The sequence below is a fragment of the Ursus arctos genome, unplaced genomic scaffold (genome assembly GCF_023065955.2).
Source record: "Ursus arctos isolate Adak ecotype North America unplaced genomic scaffold, UrsArc2.0 scaffold_3, whole genome shotgun sequence".
In the NCBI taxonomy this organism is placed as follows: Eukaryota; Metazoa; Chordata; class Mammalia; order Carnivora; family Ursidae; genus Ursus; species Ursus arctos.
Window position 1 is genome coordinate 7500102 of NW_026622985.1, and position 19434 is coordinate 7519535.

The 19434-nt window shown below is 45.7% G+C and overlaps 1 protein-coding gene across 1 annotated transcript in view; it reads right to left on the reverse strand.

The window, feature by feature from the left end:
* The window catches only part of ABCA13 (ATP binding cassette subfamily A member 13), a 357421-nt gene that overhangs the window by 297870 nt on the left and 40117 nt on the right, over positions 1-19434 (reverse strand). Inside the window, exons 11-17 of the mRNA XM_057304334.1 lie at positions 18769-18896; positions 17982-18076; positions 17557-17733; positions 16467-16672; positions 15555-15694; positions 10029-10143; positions 960-5735 (exon numbers count right to left, since the gene is read on the reverse strand). Coding sequence (XP_057160317.1) covers positions 960-5735; positions 10029-10143; positions 15555-15694; positions 16467-16672; positions 17557-17733; positions 17982-18076; positions 18769-18896 — 5637 coding nt within the window. The remainder of the gene's footprint in view (positions 1-959; positions 5736-10028; positions 10144-15554; positions 15695-16466; positions 16673-17556; positions 17734-17981; positions 18077-18768; positions 18897-19434) is intronic.

Genomic DNA, 19434 nt, shown 5'->3' on the forward strand with positions numbered 1-19434 from the left:
CAGTTGGAGGGCCTTCAGGGTGGGCTTAGAACTTCCCTGACCTAGCCACCCCAAACAGCAACTGCTCTTCTCCCAGTCACCCCCCACCCCCAACTGTCTCCTGTGGAAACGTGCCTTCCAGACAGCCTGCCCTATCAACTTTGCACCTGCTTAGCCAGAGGCTAAAAGCAGAGAAGCTAGTTCCTTGAATTAAATCCTTGTTCTGGTTCTATTTCTGTGGCTGAGCCCTGACTGATACAAACATCACAAATGAACTGGAATATCCCTCCAGCCTTTTCACTGGCAAGCTTCAAACAGAATGAAAAAAAAAAAGGTATATGAAAAGAAACATAGGGTGACTATCAGTTTTAAAATTTTAGATTAATTGGAATGAAAATATTTAAACGCCTCACTGGTGATGAGACATCAATTCATCAATTCAAATAATGACTAAGTATATGCACATACATATATAAAACTAATGCTTAAGTCCCACATAAAGTAGAACTTCATAACTGTCTTCATAACCCAACAACGTAAGAAAGCATAAAGGATTAATCGCCAGGGGCTAGGTTTCTATACGTGTTTACTACTTTGATGACAATTGCCAAAATTATTTCACTTTGATATTTTAATAAAATGTCCATTAAGACAAAATTCACCTCAAAGATCATCCAAAGGTGATAGGTACGAAAGGGCTGTTTCCGGTGTTTATACGCTCCAAGAAATAAAACTCGGTTATAACATATAACAACCTCATTTACCATACAAACAAAAGTAGAGGGGCCAGCTCTTGATTTCGGCTCGGGTCGTGATCTCAGGGTTGTGCGATCAAGCCCTGCATCAGGCTCCGTGCTCTGCATGGAGTCTACTGAGATTCTCTCTCCCTCTCCTTCTGTCCCTCCTCCCCCACCCCAAGCATTCTCTCTCTCTCTCAAATAAATAAATAAATCTTAAAAAAAAATAAAAAATAGACTCACCTCAACTCTGCAATGATGTCTTTGTGGAAGGCTTTTAGCAGAAGAGATATTCTGGTCTCAGAATTTTCCTCTAGTAAAAATGAGAAGAATGTTTCCAGAAACTGTTGCATGAAATCCACTATGCTTCTTGGGGGGAGGATTATGCTCTCACCATTTTCTGACTGCGTCTGGTTCAAGGTGAGCAAATTCATTATGTGAAGGTCAGTATCGCTTGCATTTGAGGCTGCCTCTGGAGAACTCCCAGCTAACTTACTGATTAAATTAACGAGGAAACTTTCAAAAAGGAATCGAACAAATGAGAAATTAGTTAGCTGCTCTTGGCTTAGCAGTTGAGTAAGATGGGTAACGTCAAAATTGCCTTCCCTAGAAGAGGTTTTGAGAAGCCCCCAAAAAGTAGCAATATCTTTGGTCAACAAAGCTAGATCAGTCAAACTCTCATTGGCCGTAAGAAGAAATAATGTTTGAATCATTCTGGAGTCATCTTCCTTTGCCCGTTTACGAAGCCAGTTTTTTACGACCAATAGAAAATCTTCAATGATTTCTGCGGTCTTCAATGACGATGAGCCCAGGCTTTTAAAAAAATGGGCAAGTTGCAAAGTTACGTTTTGAAGAGTCTCTGAATTAATCGTCTGAATGTCTTTGATAATTTCAGAAAGCAGGGGTCTGATAGGAAAGTCGTGGCTTGGATCTGTCATGATTTGTTCCAGTTCAAGCCCTAGTTCTTCGAAGTAAGAAGAGTTGTAAGTTACTGCTCTTTTTTCAGTAAAACTTGAAGGTGCTTCTAGACTACTGCCGGTCAGGTTGGGGTCTAGAAACATCACAAATGGAGAGTCTAGAGAACGGGTACTGTTTTCTGGGTGCCGAGCCCCAGAAGGAAACTTCATGATCTCTTCAAAATTTAAGGAAATCTTATTTTGAACGGAAGCCTCTGTGCCTTCGCTAATGTTAAGGATCTTGTTTAGACTAGCTAGTGTATCCACAATGTTTTCATCTAATGGAATTTTTGTAAAGTTGACATTTTTTAATTTTGCTATGATTTGCGAAGCAATTTGCTTTATGGGGCTGCTGGGACAAAGTTCAGAGATGCTGCCATTGCTTTGATTTTCGGAAGATGGGACAAATGGTAACACTTTATGCCAAAATTCCTGCATGGTTTTCACAAGCGAAATTTTAACATGGAAGACTTCGGAAAGCTCTAGAAGAAGAGAAGTCCAGTCCACTAGTTCACGAATTACACAGACCATCTTCCTCGTAATCTCCTTCTGTGAGCCTTCATCCACACATTGTAAGCCTTCACCTGGGGGAGAGAGGTGGAGGTGGTCGAGCAGACTGGCCACTTCGCTATAAAAGGAAGACGACGAGAGCTCATGGGATTTACAGGCTTCTAACTTCGGATTCTGCCGAAACCCAGAAGTTGTGTGATTCCAGCACCAAACCACAGGCAGGCAAGTAAAAGCCTCAGAAAGAATTTCTGGTTTCTCTGATATTAATTCAACTGCATCCAAAAGAGTTTTTATCACGACAGCAAAGTCTTCCTTGGTGACATTGGAAATGCTTATGCCATGCCGGAGAGTGAAGTTATAGACATCCTTGAGGACTTCTGTGATGTTTTTGTCAACTCCCCCCTGCAGGAGCCTCACGGCATGAGGAAGGACATAATACATGTCTACCACAACATCGACATCATCTTTAGGGAACAAGCGTGAGAACTTCAACAGATGATTAACATTCCAAGAATGGGAGCTGTCTACAAATTTTTCCATCAAGCCCACAAGCAGGTTGGTCCCCAGACTGCCAGTACCTAAGCTACTGATATTCTTAAAGAACTCCGTTAGGCTTTCACTCATTTGCTCCAGTTGGTCGACCAGCAGGTCTATGTCTGTCTTCTTGAGCGTGCGCAGGAGAGACGCTACCTTCCTGAAAACTTGAGTATCGCCCGGATCTTGTGGAATATTGCGGAGAACTGAGGGTGCCAGGGAGTTGAACACGTCCCTCATCAGTTGGACACCAAGACCTACAGCGTTCATGATTTTGTGTGGAATTATTTGTGGTGGATTTTGGAGATCCTGGGAGAAGTTGGAGACAAGGTAACTGGCTAAATGATAAAGTGAACTGCCTAACCTGTTGACATCCTTTTCTTTTGGACTGGTAGCAAAGAGATTTAAAAACTTTTCAGGTGTAGAAGAGGAGTCATTTTCTAGGATATGAATGGAAATACCTTTCATAAGTTTCTGAATTTCCTTCCCCAGGGCTACTAAATGCAGCCAAAGCTCTGTAAAGTGGCCAGGTACGTCATCTGACAATTCTACGGGTCTTAGAATTAATTCAGTAAAACGTGTCCAATTGGATTGAGATACCAAATCAAAGTCTCTTGTCAAGTTGTTGATAATCATCCTTACTTGGTTTGTGGAATCATTTAAAAGGGTTAATAAGATCTCAAATTTGGGTACCTTTTCCTTTTCAAAGACCTCGGTGAGCATGGCATTCAGAAAGTCAGTTACGTTTTTCAATACGCTATTCACACAATTTATATCTGACTTATTCAGTGTGCAGTGAGGTCCCTTTATATTGAGAACCCAAGCAACAAGCTTCAATGTAGAGTTAATTTTGTCTTCCACAGCTCTGAAACTCCTCCAATTACCCTGAGGATAGCCATGTATGACACTGGAGTTATATATCGTGTACAGACGGTTCATGATGTCTACCCATGCAATGCATCCCTTCAGTCTGCTAATCGTGTCCTCAGATGAAAACGTAGAATTTAACACGGCCAGGATACGTAATGTCCTCTGTGAAATATTTATGTGTAATGAGTCATCTTCTAAGATAAACTCAGTAACGTTTTTGAAAATACCGGCACAGGACAACACATCTTGGTCATGTGACACATTTTGAAGCAATAACATTGTTTCTCTTAGCTTGGTGATGACACTTTCAAACTTCACTCCATAATCTGTGACATTATTTGAAAGAAAGTGATTTATCAGTCCGACGTTTCTGTCGATGTATGCGGAGGTATCACTTAACTCCGTGAAAACATCAAGCAGAGAATAGAAAAATTCTCTGCTTGCATTTGTGTTGAACGGAAATGTCTTTAGCTGACGCAGGGCAGTTTCCATGGTGAAAAGGGATTTCCCTACTCGGTCGGGGCTAAGAGACTTTACCCTAACTAACGCATCACCTAATACTACCCAGAGATCTCTGAGAGCCAAAAAATCATCCCAATCATGAAAGCCATCAGCTTGAGTTACATTTTTAAACAAATTCAATAGGAGTCTGGCAGGGCGATGGGTGGGAAACATTCCCTGGCAGCTTTTAGAAATTTTCACGTCACTTTCCAATTCACCCAGAAGCTGAGTGAGACCAACATGGAGAGGAGTGAAAATGTTCATGTCAAACTGGAATATTTGAGATACGCTTCCCCAGATTTCAGTCCACATGTGAAGCCACGCGACGGTACAGTGAACAGCCATTAACTCATTGAACGCACTGCTGTTCGCTGAGAGGTTGGAAAGAATTTGTGCCCATGGAAGAATAAATGGAGACCCTCTATGTATTGAATAATTCACCGAAGAGATGCTCTTATTATCCAAGGCAAAGCATTCATTATCCGACAGGGCTCCGACTGATCCGTTGAAGAGTTGGCTCATGTATTGAAAGACAGAAATACGGAAATCTTCGTCTACGATGAGCAGCTGTTTGAGGCCTGTCAATGTGGCATGGACCACTTCCAGCTCTGGGCCCTCTGTAGACATCAGGGATTGGGCTTGAAACTCCAAGTACTTAAAAGTTGAAAGCAACTGCTGACAATAAGATCCCTCAGAAAGTCCCTCAAGAGCCCCTATTGTCTCATACAAAAATGCAAATGCTTTACCGATGTTTTGGAAATTGAATTGCTTTATGATATCCAAAATGTGCTCTGAGGTTTGTGCGAGGAAAGATAGCAAAGACTCTGTGCTCGGAATGCTCAAGAATTTATAAATATATTGGAAACATGAAGAATAAATCTTCAGAAGCAAAGCTGAATCATTGTCCTGAAAGACATTTAGATATATCTGAGTCAAGATCCTATCAACTTCTCGTCTTTCGTGCTCGGAAAGGGCTGAGAAAAGTTCAGATGCATTCCTGATGGCATAGACTGTGTCCAGGGCTGCAGAGACCTGTCCCTCCTTCAGAAATCCAAATTCATAGAGACTGCTTATCACAGTTTCACTCAAATGTACAAAGTCCATTTCCACAGCGAGCGATCGAGGCCAGTCTGAATGGAACAACTGGGAAAAGTTAAGGCTCTTGCTAAAGACCCTCTCATCTTCTGGGACAGAAAAATTAAGAAGTGTAGACAAGGTTTCCAAGTTGACTCTTTCTCTTTTTGAAATGCCATTCATCCACAATTCCAGGAGCTTGGGATCAATTTCAGAAAGTACTAATTCCATGAACCTCAAAATATTGTTTGATTCGTTCTTTATCCAGAGACGTTCAAGAGTTTCTATTTTGTCGATCACGGCTTTGCCAAATTCCAAAAGTTTCTGAATATCAGTAGCAGATGGGTCGCTCCCTAAACTTCTTAAATGATTTGCCCACAAGTGGCTTGTGTTCAGAAGAGTCTCAGTGAGAGGTGGGAGGTCATGGAATTTGGGCACACTGGGTGAGTCAAAAGGATCGGGCAATAATTTCTCCAAAAATTCCACAAAAGATAAGAAAAAGTCTATTTCCTCGTCCTCGAGGGACTGCAACTTCTTTTCCATCATGAGAAGTTCCTTTGTGGAATTCAAGACCCTACAATATTAATGGAATTGTCTTAGTATCCGAAAAAAAATAACTAAATTCAAGACAAATTCAGTTTATCAAATTTTCAAGGTAATACACACACTTATTTAGAGCAAAACGTAAATGGACTACTTATTACACAATAGATTTCGCAACTGGAATTAAATTAATGTGAGCATTTGGAAGTGTTTTAGGAACGCCCAAAGCAGATGCATATATGTAGCTTAAAATCTGCTTCCTGCATGAAAAGCAATGCATTTTAAATTATTTCACGCCGTGATTTTATACGTAGGATCATTAAAGGTAATTTTGCTATGTATGCATGAAAAATCTGAGGATTCGATTCCTTGTTATGTCTCAGAACGTCTTGGCTACAGGGGTAGTCCAAATGGCAGTGTGTATCAGAAACTGACCCCTATAATTAAGGACAACCCTTGGAATGGCCTGTTCTAGAAACAATTCCAGTGCTCCTTAAACAATGCTATACTTCCCACTCTTAGAAACCCATGATTTTATTTTATTTTTTCAAGATTTTGTTATTTATTTATTTGAGAGAGAGAGAGAAACGGAGATAGCAAGAGTGAGAACCAAGCAGGGGGAGCGGCAGGCAGAGGGAGAGGGAGAAGCAGAAGCAGACTCCTCAGTGAGCAGGGAGCCCAACGCAGGACCGGATCCCAGGACCCTGAGATCATGCCCTGAGCCGAAGGCAGACGCTTAAACCACTGAGCCACCCAGGCGCCCAGAAACTCATGATTTTAGCTAGTGTGCTTTCTCTCCAGGTGTCTACTTGTAAAATACAAACAGGTGTCGAAGGAGCAAGTCAGGGGTTATGACAAGTCCACACCCACAATAAAAGTCCACACTTGGAGAAGTTACTAACTTCCACGAACTTGAGAGCTACCAGTCCACTTTTTAAATCCTCGGGGCCCCGTGTGTTTCAGAGTTTAGAAAGACAACACGGGGGGCACCTGGCTGGCTCAGTCGGTTGAGCGTCCAACTCTTGATTTCGGCTCTGGTCGTGATCTCAGGATCGTGAGATCGAGCCCCATGTGGGGTTCCGCACTGAGCATGGAGTCTGCTGGAGATTCTCTTTCTCCTTCTCCCTCTGCCCTTCCTCCCGCTCGTGCCCTCTCTCCCTCTCTAAATAAAAATAAATAAAATCTTAAGAACAAAAAAAGACGACATGATGCACGTATCAGGTATGTATTAATGCCTGCTCCGCTGGCGGGGACTGGGGCAGACCCTCAGCTCATGAGCACTCCCTGCAGTGAGACCAGAGATGGGCTCACCATGGTGGGGTCTCTGTGGAAGGAGCTACAATGCCACCATAAGAAAAGCCTACATGTCCAGACTTCGTAAGACACATTGAAAAATTGTGGATAAGAGATCCTAACCTGTATTGGCTATTAATGCCGTAAAGGCTGAGTTCCTTTCTAGACTTCTTTCACTCTATAATCCTGTCGGCTAAGACACAGTCTGACACAGGACAGACATGGGAGAGATCAAATGATCAATGGTGTTTTCCCCCCTTCAATAGCTGGGATCTGGGAGCAGAAAGTACAGCCTTCATTTAGTTTATTCTTTCTTTTTTCTAAGATGTTATTTATTTATTTATATATTTGCGTGAGCGAGAGAGAGACAGAGAGACAGACAGAGAGAGCATGCTCGCGACCTGAGCTGAAGGCAGACACTTAACCGACTGAGCCACCCAGGCACCCCATCATTTTACTCTTATTTGCAAGGGAGTGGCTCCTTTAAACCAGGGAACACTAAGAACATTCCCCAGGGAACTTCTCCAGCAAGAATGAGAAAGCTCCGCTATTAGGAATTCCATATGGATCTTGCTCAAATCCAGCCTTGCATAGAAATACATGCACAACTGGGGCGCCTGGGTGGCTCAGTCGGTTAAGCGTCGGACACTTGATCTTGGCTCAGGTCATGATCTCAGGGTCATGGGATCGAACCTCATGTCGGGCTCTGTGCTCAGTGTAGAGTCTGCCTGTCCTTCTCCCTCTGCTCTTCCCCTCCACCCCCCAACTCTCTCTCCCTCCCTCTCACACTCAAATAAATAAATGAAATCTTAAAAAAAAAAAAAAAAAGCATTGTGAGCAAGGGCTGCAGTAGAACTAACTAGTACTAGTACTAGTACCATATTGCTCCATACTTCACAACACTTTACAATTTATAAGGCACTTTCCTAACTACAGTCTTAGTTCACTCCTACAGAAGCCTGTTGGGGTATACATCAGTATCTCCAGGTCATGGAAAAAGAAATATAAATATATATTTATATTTATATATTTATATGAAATAAAGTATATATATATTTTGAAATAAAGAATATATACATATTTATGAATATATATATATTTTTTTTATATATATATTTTTTTTAATTAGCAGATTCACACTGCTATTATATGGCTGGAACAGGACATGGCCCAGAGTTTTTCTTTTCAGGCTTAGCTTCCTTCATATTAATTGCAGTTAATGCCCATCCTTGTTTTATTTACTTACTCATCCCATCATCTAGCATCTACGACAGACACTGTGCCAGATGCTACAGGTCTACAGCGATAATATGAAACATGCCCCCAGAGCACATATTGACTAATTTACTGCTGTCTTTCCGGGGCTATTAAATATTTGAGACTCTCAGGAAAGTCCGGTATTGGAAATCCGACCTGAGCATGGGACTGACTCTCCAGGGGGCCTAGCCCGTGCGCTTCCTCCTTTGCTCACTAACACCTGAGCTTTCAAAGCTTCCTGGGAGTGACAAATCCTAGGTCCAGAGAGATGTTACAGAATAGCTTTTGAACTTTGGTGTGCACCAGAACCACCTGCAGAATTTCTTAAATCTGCAGAAACCCGGGTCCTATGCACATCCAAGGTTTAGCGCGTCCAGGGCCGGCTCCGGGAATTTGCATTCTTAGCAAACTTCACAGATAAGTTTGATCCGTTCACGAATTTGAAAGCTATGCCCTAATGCAAAGTTTCTGTCCCATGTCATCCCAACACACCCAATAAGCAATAAATAAAGTGTGCTTTAAACTATACACGGGTGTGCCTGGGTGGCTCAGTTACATGTCCAACTCTTGGTTCCCGCTCAGGTGGTGATCTCAGGGTCGTGAGATCGAGCCCTGTGTCAGGCTCCATGCTCAACACAAAGTCTGCTTAAGACTCTCTGTCCCTCTCCCTCTGCCCCCACAACTCTCTAAAATAAATATATAAATCTTAAACTATATATGATCTCCAGGGCCCCTGGCTGGCTCAGTCAGTGGAGCATGGAACTCTTGATCTTGGAGTTGTGAGTTCAACCCCCACACTGGGTGTAGAGCTTACTTAAAAAATAATAATAATAATTGGGTGCCTGGGTGGCTCAGATGGTTAAGTGTCTGTGTTCGGCTCAGGTCATAATCCCCGGGGTCCTGGGATTGAGCCCCGCGTCTGGCTCCCTGCTCAGGAGGGAATCTGCTTCTCTCTCTGCCTTTCCCCAGCTTGTGCCCTCTCTTGCTCACTCTCTCTGTCTCTCTCAAATAAATAAGTAAAATCTTAAAAAAAAAAAAAAGCTTTATAAAATAATAATAAATGAAATGAAAAGCTCATCTATTAAAAAATTAAATAAAGAAAGAAGCTATATACAATCTCCACAATTGTACATAAAAATGTCCATGCTTACGCATGAGCAGCATATAATCTGGCAGATTAAGTTCCAAAGATCACTTCTCTCCCAAAAGTCTCCAAAGCCACCAGAATCTTCAATCACTAATCCTAGGTCTAAAGGAAGCGACTGGATGAGGCTATTATTCAAACATTCCATTTTCGGAGCGTCTATTATAAATCATGCTTTTGAAGGAAAACCTTATGACTATCATCTGTATTTCTTTTCAAAATCCATGGAAACATGAGTCATAGATTCTATGGGGCAAATATTATCAAACGCTTCATATGAAATACTGCATCCACGGTCACATCAGGAGCTCACATTTTTTAAAAAGTGTTTCCTGAGGCCCCTGGGTGGCTCAGTCGATTAAGCGTCTCGCTCTTGATATCGGCTCAGGTCATGATCTCAGGGTCGTGAGACCGAGCCCCACGTCGGGCTCCAGGTTCTTAAAATTCTCTCTTAAGATTCTCTCTCTCCCTCTCCCTCTGTACCTCCCCGCTCACACTCTCTCACACCCTCTCTAAAAAAATTATAATAGTTACATAAATAAATAAAGCAGGCGTTTCCTATAAATAGGTTCTGTGTGTCTTCAGATAATAGTTAAATCAAAACCTGGAAATCGAATTCTGAAAACTTACCTGGAGATGGAAGCTGCTGGAGACTTGAGTAAGTTACTCAAAAATGTGAAATAATTATCGGTGATGACTTCCCAATCCATGTTTTCTTCATAACAAGGAGATTCCTCAGAGAAAGCTAGATAGAAAGGCATTTCATATATTGATTTCAGGTTGGACACAACCGTCAAATCTGCCTAAGTGAAAAACGCTTTAGTGGTTCACAGTTAATCCGGTTGAAAATAAAACAAAGAAGGATTAGAAATCCTTGTGAGTTGGCTTCATCTTCTGGCCAAGGTCAACTACCACCGGCCATCAAGCAGTGTAGACAGTGATCCACAAAAAACAGAAAGTAAATAAGGTGAGACCCATGATTATCCCATTTGTTGCCTTAAAGGGACTATCTAAGCAATGACACACGAGGTGGAACTAACTGGAGCTGGTGGGCACCTTGAGGAGACAGGATGAAGGCTGGAGTCTGAAAGATTGCACATTTACACAGAACAGACTCCCAGGAGAGAGCTGCACAGTTGGAGCACCTGCTGTATACCTCCTTCAAGTACTCAGCTGAGGGTAAATCAGTGCATTCAGGCTGAAGAAGCCCCCTGAGATCAGGGAAAGATCCACCTGAAATGATTCAAGAAAAGTGTCCAGTGGTCACATAGGCCAGGAACCAATTCTGCTTCCATCAGCCAGACAGGAACAATCCACAATTCTCATTGGACAACGAGTACAAGGTGCAAAATGGGTCATGCCTCAGTCCTGCGGAATATTTGCAGCCACACTGAGTTCCATTCCAGTCCTGCCTAACAAACCTTAAAAGCAAGATCTTAAAGGCTCAAACTGCTTTCAAGAACATAGGAAAACGGGGGTGCCTGGGGAGCTCAATCAGTTAAGCATCAGCCTTCTGCTCAGGTCATGATCTCAGGGTCCTGAGATCGAGTCCCCTGCTCAGCAGGGAATCTGCTTCTCCCTCTGCTGCTCCCCCCAACTGGTTCTCTCTCTCTCTCTCTCAGATAAATAAATAAAATCTTAAAAAAAAAAAAAAAAAAAGAACATAAGAACACAAAATAAGCAAGCACAAAACAAGGCTAAATCGTGTCTGGCATCCAATCAAAAATTACCAGGCACGCAAAGATGCAGGAAAATGTAGCCCACAGTTAGGACAAAAACATAACCAATCAAAACTAACCCAGAACAGTATGGCACTGGCACAAAAATAGACACATAGATCCATGAAACAGAATAGAGACCTCAGAAAATAAACCCACACGTATATGGTCAATTAATCTACAACAAAGGAGGCAAGAACACACAATGGGTAAAAGACAGTCTTTTCAACAGAAGGTGTTGGGAAAACTGGACAGCCACACACACAAGAATGAAACTGGGCCACTTTCTTACACCATCCACAGAAATAAACTCAAAATACACCAAAGATCTAAATGTGAGACCTGAACCCCTGAAACTCCTAACAGAAAACATAGGCGATAAACTCAGACATCAGGCTTAGCAATGTTTTTTTTGGATCTGTCTCCTAAGGGAAGGGCAACAAAATAAAAAAACTATCAGGACTCCAACAAACAGCCAAGGAAACACCATTAACAACAACAAAAAGGCCACCTACTGAACGGGAGAAGATATTTGCAAATGATACTTTGAATAAGGAGCGAATATCCAAAATATATAAAGAACTCATTCAACTCAACAACAAATGAACCAATCTGATTAAAACATGGGCAGACAACCTGGGTAGGTGTTTTTCCAAAAAACACATACAGATAGCCAACAAATAGAAAACATACACACTCGGGAAAATGTTCTCGTGTCATTTCCTGTGTCTCTGTTTCTAATTTCTGGTCTGTTTCTCTTGAAAACACTTCTAATTACTTACAAGTTTTTAATTTCTAACAATTCCTTCTTGTTCTGGGGGATTCATTGACAATCACTTTCTGCTCTTGTATCTTCATCGCTCTGAGCTTTTCCTCTGTTCTGAAGTTTGTGTCAGTATTTCCCATTTCTTCTGAGGTTTTGTTGTTCTGCTCGTTGTGATCGCTGTCTTATCTGGAAGCTCTGCTCGGCGTCTGATGAGCCGAGGCTGTCCGTTCTTGCGTCAGAAGAAGTCTCTGAGAAGCACCTGTGCAAAGCGCTGGCCTCTCAGCCGGAGGCTTCGCTCGCTCCCGGGTCATCAGGCAAAAGTCAACCTTTCTGGGGGGGGGGGACCCTCAACTGTTGGTCCAGAGGCACATCTTTCCTCTCGGGTGAGTCGATCTCTCCCAAACCTGCACAGCAGAATTCTCCAAATTCCTGCTAACAGCACGCGCGGCAAGGAGGAGGCCTGAGCGCCAGCGTTCCACGCACACAAGAGGGGTGCTGGGCACTTCGTCGTTCAGAACAGAAAGGTTACATGAGTCCCCGGCATTGCTGGTGACATCCCTGCCATCAGCTGTGTCTGGCGCTCCAGGGTCAGAGCAGGCGACCTCCATTTCTCCAGACCCGTGAGCCTTGTCTTCTGCTGACGGAGTAGAGCAGCCTGGGCCTAGCTCGGGCAATGAAGGGAGCATGGTTCGGCGTTTCTCCTTGTCCACAGTCTCATCCAATCTATTGTCAGTCGCTTTCAGATGCTTGGCCCTCCAGTGCAGGAGACTAGTGGGCTTTCTGCAAAGAAAGTCAGCCCCCCTCTTTCTGTCCTCTCCCTCTGCAGGCTGGAGCATACGCTGTTGCTTCTCTGCCGTGCCCGACGCCATCCGTCCCCTTGCTGTCCTCCGTCTCAGGGTTGATCGCTCCTATCCGCTGCCGTTCCCTTTCTGGTGGATTACGTTTCCCTCTTTTCTTTTTTTTTTTTTTTTTCCTAAAGGTTTATTTATTTGAGAGAGAGGGAGCACGAGCAAGAGGAGCAGAAAGAGAGGGAGGGAGAATCTCAAGCAGCCTCCACACGGAGCACAGAGCCCAACGCGGAGCTTGATCTCACAACCCTGAGATCATGACCTGTGCTGAAACCAAGAGTCAGGTGCTCAACCAGCTGTGCCACCCAGGCGCCCCATGTCTCCTTCTTTTATTTAAACAAGTTACTCGATGTGGCCTGGATTCCTGGTAACATTAACCTTTTTAAAAAAGTCTGATATGAATCACATACGCCTGTGCTAATTATCAAGTTTGTTGCCAGCTTCTCTCTCCCTAGATGCCAGAGAGCACAAATTACTTGCTTAAACTAGGATTTCTTTCTTTTAAAAAAATCCCAGCTTTATTGTAATGTAGCTTACATACAACAAACATACATATTTGCGTGTACAATTTGACATATGTACATATCCATGAAATATCATTGCAATTAAGACAGTGAACATATCTGTCACTCCCACAGTGTCCTCTCCCTCGCTTGTCATCCCTCCACCTGTCAGGTCCAGCCCCCTGCTCCTGTCCCCAGGCAACCCCGGATCTGCATTCCACCACCATCGATTAGTTTTTATTTTCTAGAAATTCATACAAATGGAATTATAGTGTGTGCTCTTTTTTTGTCTGCCATCTTTTACTGAGTACGATAAATGAGAATCAGTTAGTCTGAGCTTTGTTCTTGAGGTAGCATGCTCGTTCCTTTTTACCAGGGAGTAATATCCGTGCTGGGTGTAGCACAGCGAGTCTTTCTAGTCCCACGAGTCACACTTGGCTGGCTCCCTGATTGCAGATGTAGCAAAATATAGCGGCTATGACTCTTCATACCCAAGTCTTGGATGGAAATATGCTTTCTTTTCTTTAGAAGCAAAACGGCTGGATCCCATGGTATTTGCGTGTATAACCCAACTCAAGGGTTGACATGAGGATTGGATGAAATAATTCATACAAAAGGCGACAAATGTTGTGACTGTCAATATTATTGAGACTTCTGAACCCGGGCTTCTCACTGGTGCTGAATGTCACTCTGTCGCCTATGTTTCTGGAAATGGTCAGGAGCCGCGAAGTAACAAAGCAAAGTTATAGCACCGGATGGCCACCCACCCGGGGAGGCGCGGCCGTCAGCCCAGCCCCGCCCCGCCACCAAGCGCAGAGCTCCTCGTGGCCCGCCTGCAGTAGATGCCGAGACCCCACGTGCCGCTGGTGGGTCTGACACTGACCGCCCCAGAGAGGGGGTTCTCTGGCAGCCTCTAAACACAGCAGTTGGAGTCTCAACTGGAGGTTCCTCAAAAAGTTACAAATAGAGCTACCCTATGATCCAGCAATCGCACTACTAGGTATTTACCCGAAGGACACAAAAATACAGATTCAAAGGGGCACCTGCACCCCGATGTTTATAACAGCATTATCCACAATAGCCAAACTATGGAAACAGCCCAGTGTCCATCGACTGATGCATGGACAAAGAAGATGTGGTGTGTATACACAATGGGATATTATTCTGCCATCAAACAGAATGAAATCTTGCCATTTGCAACAACATGAATGGAGCTAGGGAGTATTATGCTAAGTGAAATAAGCCAGTCAGAGAAAGACAAATACCATATGATTTCACTCATATGTGGAATTTAAGGAACAAAACTACTGAGCAAAGGGGGAAAAAAGGAAGAGACAGAAAGACAAACTAAGAAACAGATTCTTAACTCTAGAGAGCACACTGCTGGTGACCGGAGGGGAGGGGATGGGGGAAGGAGGTGATGGGGGTGAAGGCGTGCACCTGTCGTGATGAGCACAGGGTGATGTAGGGAAGTGTTGAATCACTATACTGTACACCCGAGACTAATATTGCACTGTGTGTTAACTGACTGGAATTTAAAAAAAAAAAACCTAAAAAACAAAAATAAAAACCCCAGCAGTTTGAGGAGGAACGAAGGAAATGAGATTAGGCGGACAAGGCCATGGAGCAGAAACAGAGAACTCCCCCCGCCCCGACCCCAAGTCGGAGCAGCAGGTGCTCCAAGGGAAGCTGGTGACCCACGGAGCTGGAGTGCGCATGGCACAGCCAGGGCGTGCACGGCACCCAAGGACAGCCGGACCCAGCCCACCAGCTCTCGACCAGGACGAGTCACAAACACAGGTCCCACCCTGCCAGCATCTTAGAAAAGAGGGCCTTTAGGACGAGAGACTGCCTGCCTGGGGGTCATGCAGATGCAAATTTGTACAATTCGTGTTTCAGGGGATTTTTGGTTCTGAGGACAGCATGGGAAGAGGGGAGCTGGCCCCACATGGGGTGCTGGCCCCGGAGCGCAGGTGGGCCTAATAGCACAGGACTGACAAGGCCCCACATGCAGCACATCTGGACTTCTCCGGATCCGTCATGCTGGGTCCACCCATGTCCGTGTTTATCAGACAAACCAGGACAGGCTGAGAGGAAATGCGGTCGCTGGTAGGAACCGCTGGGACAACCAGTCAAGCTGGGACCCCTGGTCAGTCTTGCCGCCATGGACAGCGGTAACTCACTGTGGTCATCGCAATGGCAAATATACTTGGCGAGCCTCTGCTTCCAGCTCCCCTTCATTAAATAGGGGTGTCTCTCAGGAACAACACTCAGAAGGGGGAGCAGCACCCAGGTTCCCGCAGTGAAGACCACTGACTTACCAGACTGACCGTTCTGGACACTTCCTTGCACGTTCGCATAGCGGACTAGTTCACAGGTCTTCCTGATAAATCCTGTGAAGTCTTTCCAGTAGGATGTTTCTTCCAGGGACAACTGTACTTCTCCCAGTGTATGAAATACCCTGCAGTCAAAGAGAATCCAGAGAAAGCTGGCATTCAATCGCGGTTTTCCAGAAGACGGATCATTACTAAATCATCTAAATGCAAACATACACGGGTGCCTGGCGGTCACTCGTGTCAGAAATTAGAACCCTTGCAATGGTTTTCTTACTAGGTATTTGATTGCTTACAAATTCCCCCACCCTGATTTGAAAAATGAGGGAAAATCATTCACGGGAACAAAAGAAACGTAAGACAGAACAAATCGAGAAAACAGAAAGAGGAAAATAAAAGGAGAGAGTACAAAGTCAACTTTAATCTATCTTGTGACAGATTAAGCCAACGGTAAACCTTTAAAGGGCTTGTTTAATATTTTGTATTTTTATTTATTTTTTTCAAGATTTTATTTATTTGAGAGAGAGCACGAGCACGTGATGAGCAGGGGAGAGGCAGAGGGAGAAGAGAATCTCAAGCAGGCTCTGCACTGAGCGTGGAGCCCGACACTGGTCTCGATCTCACAACCCTGAAATCATGACCTGAGCGGAAACCAAGAGTTGAATGCTCAACTGACGGACCCCCCCCCCCCAGGTGACCCTAATATTTTTGTATTTTTAAATGCTTTCCATTAGTACCACATAGGTCAGTCTTTCTTTTAGATTAAAAAAATTATACCTCCCCCTAGAAATAGAATATACTAGAAATAGGGATATACTGTGTGGAGCCATCATTTTAGTAGCTGGCTGGAATCATTTGGTTCCCAACTATTCACCAGGTTCCCATCACACACAAACTTACAGTGCAGCAATAAGTGGGTCCGTACAGTCCCCGGCAGGGTCAAGGTCCCCGGGCGAGGTGGCCGCTCTCAGCCACTCGGAGAGCCGCCTGCAGGAAAGGCCCACATCCGCCAGCTGCGCCTCCACTTCCTGCCAGCCCAGAAACCCTTCGAGTCCCGAAACTGGCCCGTCTGTGTGCCCAGTGATGACCTCTTGCAAAAGGCGATCCTTGACAGGAAAAGAGCACGTTGTTTGTGACACATTTAGCGAGGACAGTGCGGCCCCATGAAGCAGCCCGTGCCCAGCTCCTGTCCCAAGGACTCTCTTGACTGTGTCCTGCGGGCCTCTGATAAGCTAAGGGACCATCTGAGACTTGACTCCTTACCCCCAAATCAAGGCTCGTCCAGCAATCAAGCAGAAGGGACCCACGTGTCAAGCCCATCTGTGTTGGCCAGTCCCCCCAGAGCCCTGTGGACCCGGCCTCCTCGGAGTCACTCTCCTATGATTCTGTTCCCACAATTAACACAGGCTGGGCTGCAACCCACATCCTCCAACAAAGAAACACAGCAGGGACTCGAGTGCCCCTTCCAGCTCGACCCTACCGGGCAGTGCAAGAAGGTAAGAAATGAAACACATAATACAGAGGGGAAAATGAACAGCAGAAAGGTAAATGGTGCTCTGATTTGTAGTGCTTGGTGAGAAAAATATGGTTGAAGGTGAGATCGTGATCTTTACTAACAAACGGCCCCCCACTCTCGAGCGCTCAGCAAGGGGCAGGGACACGGAAGGGCGGGCCTGTCGGTGCCTCTTTGTGTCAAGCTGACCGATCCCCAAAGATCCCCTTCTACCCTTCGTGACATTTGCAGCAAGGGATGGAGAAGACGGGGAGCCCGGAAACCGGGGAAGCAGAAGGGCATGGTCTGAAAGTTCGGGGTACTCTTGGGGAAACCCACTTGCTGTCGAGAAGATTTTGGCTGGACAGGCGCTGCACAGCCTCCTCGTGTGGCCAGACAGAAGGGACGGAGCAAGGGCAGCTGGGATGCCATAGGGGGTCTGACCTTCAGAATAAGCCCATCGGTATCGGTGGATGAGATCAGAAGGTGGCTACTTACCGCGTCTTCTGCTGACCTCTGTAGCTTGTTTAAAACGCTGGTCTTGTTGGAGGAGTCATGGGGACACGTCAGCCCCCAGAGGCCCTCCCAGACGCCAGGGTTCCCACGACACAGGAGAGCCTCCCTCCCAGACAAGCTGGCATTTCGACACCTGTCCGTAGCATTCTTCGCCAAGAGCTGAAAGGCGAAGGAGAGCAGGAGGGGTGACTGAGAGAGGCTTGCGCTCGCTCCCCCAAGGCTGGGGAGCCACAACCAGACAGGTGCGGCAGCCCGAACTTCAAAAGAAGACAAGGCTCTTCGAAAACTGGCCCTCTTTGTCGGCAGTTTTGCCAGCACAGCTCCCAGCAGGGGCACAACTGAAGACTGCATGAGCTTCCTGAATGTTCCCTCAAAACTGCTGATTTAGAGCCCTGCGCTCTGTTTACCTGCTTCCACCGAAAGAACGTGTCCTCCGGTTGCGGTGCGTCAGGTCCGCCCAGTTCGGAGCTGTGAGCTGATCTCTCCAGGCACGTGATCACTTCTGTAAGGCCGACAAATGGGTGCATTACTATCCCCTGAAGCAGGTGACTCCCGGCCTGACTTCTCCACGTGGCCGTGACCAGGACAGTGGATTCTCCAAACCTACATCTCAGCAAACCGCACCTGTGGTCAGACACTTTATGATCTTCCCGAGAGAGGAAAACTGAGAAAATTTAGCACACTATCATTTCAGGCTTCCTCAAGACACACGAGGATGGCCTCGTGGTTAGAGGAGAGCTTTACTCCGAAAGGAACATCCGTACTCATTTCTTCTCCACCACGAAACGCCATGTGGTGGCACCTTGGGCAGAGAAGTGACACCACGAGTCAGTGGAAGTTCAAAGAAGGGCTTTCTGGGAAGGAGGAGGAATGCCTTGTCCCGGCTCCAGGGAAGGAGCAGGGGAGGGGACAGACGATCACGCAGAGACACACTCTGGTCCGATCTGAACACCGGGGACAAGGGTGTGAATGGGACACATGCCCTGGTGCTAGGAAACCGCCCATCACGTCACTGGTCCCAGAAGGACGCTGCGCTCACCGTGACAGCAGTCAAGCCCCCACCCCCACGGAGTCACCCCGTAGAGCATAAAACTACCGCCAAGATTAACAAAGGCATCAGGCAGTTTCAAGCCCACTTTTCAATCTCACGTTGGCTCCTAGAAAGTAGCTGACAGATAAGACCAAGCTGTTTACCTTGGACGAAAAGCAAATTCTGGGCTATCGCGTTCCTGAGAGCCCCAAGGAGCAGAAGCAATCTCTTCAGAGCCGGCCACGGGGGCAGGTCTCGAAGAACATTCTCCAACTTCTGTAGATGCAGTAATCTGAGGGCACAGGAAAATATTTTAAGAAGAGTTTCAGAATGCCGAGTGGTGAGTGGTGGGTGCGGGACCCATCGAGGTGAATTAGCAGCAGCTGTAAGATTCTCTAAAGGGCCAAAAAGGACGCCCGGCCAGGCAGCTGGATACCCTGGGCGGGGAGGGGAGGGAAACGGGGTTCCATGTGTGCAGATGCAGGAGCTCCCCAGCTGAGCAGCTGCAGAGACCACGTTCCCTGGGGAAGGCAGGAAGTTGGGGGGGCATTGGGGGCTTGACCAGCTGCCCCAGGGAGCCGCAGCTCCCTCCCACCCCAGAGATTCTCTGTTACTCCAGGAGGATGCCTGACTCAGGAAGGGGAAGGGAGCAATCCAGAAGAGCAGCTGGAAAGACAGAGCCTCTGCAATGAGAGGAGCTGAAATTGGAACCGAACGTGCGAGTGAAGAACCAGACGGGGGTCACACTGTGGGAGCAAGTGGCCCAGCAGGAGAATGCAGACCTCAGGCATCTATGCAGGCAGGTGGAATCTTCTGCCCAGGGAGAGGAA